The 3,659-nt window shown below is 41.1% G+C and overlaps 1 protein-coding gene across 1 annotated transcript; it reads left to right on the forward strand.

The window, feature by feature from the left end:
- The first annotated feature begins 1,514 nt into the window (after window positions 1–1,514).
- On the forward strand, window positions 1,515–3,385 carry LOC148868623 (short-chain dehydrogenase reductase 2a-like). Its single transcript, XM_088972803.1, has 2 exons — window positions 1,515–1,716; window positions 2,296–3,385. Exons 1-2 carry the CDS (start codon window positions 1,628–1,630, stop codon window positions 3,119–3,121), a joined length of 915 nt encoding a protein of 304 aa, XP_088828929.1. The 5' UTR covers window positions 1,515–1,627; the 3' UTR covers window positions 3,122–3,385.
- Window positions 3,386–3,659: the final 274 nt, after the last annotated feature.

Raw genomic sequence — 3,659 nt, forward strand, 5'->3', positions numbered from 1 at the left:
AAACAAAATTATTTTTTAATTAATTCTTTTGGTATTCTTTAGCGAGACAATACATTAGGTTCAAGACAAGTAGTTTGAAGTTTGAACTTTGAAGTTTGAATCGTTGAAACAAGGTGGCTTGGTCATAAACTAGGGTCTCCTTCCCTTCTCTAGTCAAATTGTGCAAAGCAACAAACTAACAACCACTATTTCAAATATGTGAAAGACGAGTAAAACAGGGAAGATAAAGCAAGCTACCTGGTCGGATGGAATTCAAACTTCAAAGGAGCTGCAAAAGTGTGTGTTAATTGATCTGATGATCCCAATCAGATAGATGGGTGTAAGCCCATGCAACCCGCTTTAGGTTCTTACATATGTTGAGATGACTTGATGGATGTAGTTGGAACCCTAATGTCATGTCATGTCATGGCGCCATCACCATTAAATTAACCCTCATGGACTGTTGAGTGTTGGGGATACAACAGGTACAGGCAACAAAGGCATAAAACACCTGGTCTCTCAGCAAGTTCAGAAGTTCCATCATTAAATAAAAGAAGAGGTCGATCGATTCTGTTGCTGTTATCATTTCTTGGTGTGTTCCAGCTACTACCATGCTTAATTAACAAATTATTTTTAAGTTCCCAACTTCCTGGTCTGACCGCATATCCTTCTCCCCTGCATATTCTGATGGCATGAGCTCCTCAATCATCATCTTCTGAGATCTAAACCAAAAACAATGTACACTTCCCCAGAAAAAGAGTAGACCAAGAATATCAAGAACGATGCAGTAATTGTAAGCACCTGCAGGGGTCGAGCCCATTCCACCGACATACAGGTGTGGAGAAGGGTCTTTACTCTTTTGGCTTCTGAGTGCTGTAAGTTCTGAGAAGTCGACAAGAAGTATAAAATAGAGATTCTATGAGTCCTGCAGAGTGCAGAGTCCAGAGAAACACGTCTGAGTCTGAGCTAGCTTTGAGTGCCAGAAAAGGAAAACCCAATTAGGGAGCCCTCTCTATTGTTTCCAGACTGTATCTGTATGATTTGTTTATGGCATTTAAATTGCTGCGAGAAAGAAGGAAATCAGGAAGGGAGATTTCATTTTACTAAAATAAAAAAAAAGGAAAAAGACGAAAACAAATAAAAGGTCAGATACGTATCGGATACTTTTTTAGAACGCCTTGATCTTATCTTTATTTCTTGAAGTGATTCATAAGAGGCGAGATTACCATCATATCCTTATACATTCGTACAATTGTACGGTCTTTTTGACAACGAAACGATCACCTAAGAAAAGGAGAGTTTGAGTCCTTGACCAAGGCCAACTGGGCAAAAAGGCGCCTTTGTTCGCGCGCGCTGAGTTTTAAGGTAAGATGGAAGGGTACTTTAGGTAATTACGGAAAGAAAAAATTAAGCTTTGAGCGACAATGGGGCGGAGGCTACCAAGAATGTTCGTGGTTCGTTTCCACGGCAGAAGAACAGCCAACTGTATACCGGGATCGCCTATAAATTCCCCTAGCTACTGCTATCCTATTCCATACATACACGTCCTCAACAATAATTTGTGCCCTCCTCTTTCTTCTCTCTCCCTCTCTTTCTTTCTCTCTCTCTCTCTCTCTCTCATCCGCTTTTCTGTAATCAACCAGAGACCATGTCTGTTCAAGTGATGCCGGAGAAAACACTACAAGGAATCCATGTCTTGAGTCGGGAAAATAGCTCTCTCTCCTCCACCCCTAGAAGGTAACCTTTCTCTCTCTCTCTGCATAAACAGCCAGATCACTCAAGGAACTGAGTAGACCTCAATGGTGTCTTTGTGTGCCGGCTGTGGTATTCATCGGCTATGTATTACAAGTTGATGGGCGACTTAATCATTCGCCGGTTTCTAATCCATAAGTTGCATTTGCCGACAAGCCGGACCACCGGAAAACACCTAGTATAGCAAGAGGAAGACATTGGACGCTATATATAAAGATTGTATTTCTTATGGGCAGCAGCCATTTAAAATATGTAGCGTCCTCGTGTGATGATAGGGTTGATTGACAAATTAAAACAAATTTTTATGCTTTCAAGTTTTATATATATCACAGTATTTGATTAGTAATATAATGAGGTTATACTAACATATCTTTGTGGTATTTCTTTTGACTAGTAATTTATGCATATAAATATATATGAAGATCATTCTTTTAAGGGCAGAAAACAAAAGTTGCATTTAACTAATGCTGAAGGAAGAGGGATAGCTTGGTTATTCTAAGATTACTAAATGTCTTCATCTTTCTCTCTCTCTCTGTCTGTGTGTGACTAATTAATACGATGTAGGCTGGAGGGTAAAGTTGCAATCGTGACCGGAGGTGCCAGAGGGATCGGAGAAGCGACGGTAAGGCTGTTTGCAAGACAAGGTGCGAAGGTGGTCATTGCCGACGTTGAGGATGAGTTGGGAATCGTTCTTGCTAGATCCTTAGCCCCATCGGTGACTTACGTTCATTGCGATGTCAGCCTGGAAGAGGATGTAGAGAAGTTGATAAATTCCACGGTCTCACGACACGGCCGTCTCGACATCCTCTTCAACAATGCTGGGGTCCTGGGGAATCAATCAAAGCACAAAAGCATCATAAACTTTGATGCAGATGAATTCGACCGTGTAATGAGAGTGAATGTGAGAGGGGTTGCACTGGGAATGAAGCATGCGGCACGGGTGATGGTGCCGAGGGGGAGTGGATGCATAATCTCGACGGCGAGTGTAGCAGGTGTGTTAGGAGGGTTGGGTCCTCACGCATACACAGCCTCAAAGCATGCCATTGTGGGGCTTACTAAGAACACGGCATGTGAACTGGGCAGGTACGGGATCAGGGTTAACTGCATTTCTCCATTTGGGGTGGCCACCTCCATGCTTGTTAATGCATGGAGGAGATGCAACGACGTACAGGACTGTATGGACATAGTAGGGATCCCCTGTGAGGAGGAAGTTGGGAAGATGGAGGAGTTTGTGAGAAGCCTTGCCAACCTTAAGAGTGCAACCCTAACCGTTAAAGACATAGCTGAGGCTGCTCTTTACCTTGCTAGTGATGAATCCAAATATGTGAGTGGCCATAACCTTGTTGTCGATGGAGGAATCACTACTTCAAGAAATTGCGTAGGCTTGTAATAAGAGTAAGACCATGGCCAACGATTTTAATTACTTCACTATCCAGATTAAGATTATTCCAGACCACCCATAATTGAATTATTTTAATGTAAAGCCTTTGTCCTCCTCTTCCTCTTCATAATTATTTTATTTTTAATTGCAATGAGGGCCAATTAAGTTCTTCATTTTCATCAGAAATTAGAACGTAGCTCAAATTCCAATCCATTGAGATGCATTTGTAGTATTAATTTCCATGAGAATGATGATATGGTTTATTTAATTCCATGAGGAAAATGGGTTACGAAATAATTAAAGTATAGAATATTGACGGCGGCAAATCCTAGCTTGTTGAATTATTTTTTTTCCCAAATCTTGGGATTTGTGGGCAGAACTGGATCTTCGTTATAATTAACATTAATGGCGTCTTGAATCGTCAAAAATGATGTTTCCTGAATCACCTGGTGATCGATGTTGAATCGTGACTCCGATGTGGCACATTGAAATTAAGAAGTTTTTTTTTAATATATTATGCATGATTAGAGGTGTAGGTGTGACATTC

This window comes from Nelumbo lutea, chromosome 2 (assembly GCF_056320005.1).
Source record: "Nelumbo lutea isolate HS-2025 chromosome 2, American lotus-T2T, whole genome shotgun sequence".
Classification (NCBI taxonomy): domain Eukaryota; kingdom Viridiplantae; phylum Streptophyta; class Magnoliopsida; order Proteales; family Nelumbonaceae; genus Nelumbo; species Nelumbo lutea.

What these genes read in the sequence shown, in the direction of transcription:
- LOC148868623 (XM_088972803.1), top strand. Translation starts at nt 1,628, where the DNA reads ATGTCTGTTCAAGTGATGCCGGAGAAAACACTACAAGGAATCCATGTC. An exon ending in CTCTCCTCCACCCCTAGAAG is followed by an intron (nt 1,717 to 2,295) that starts GTAACCTTTCTC and finishes AATACGATGTAG; the next exon opens with GCTGGAGGGTAAAGTTGCAA.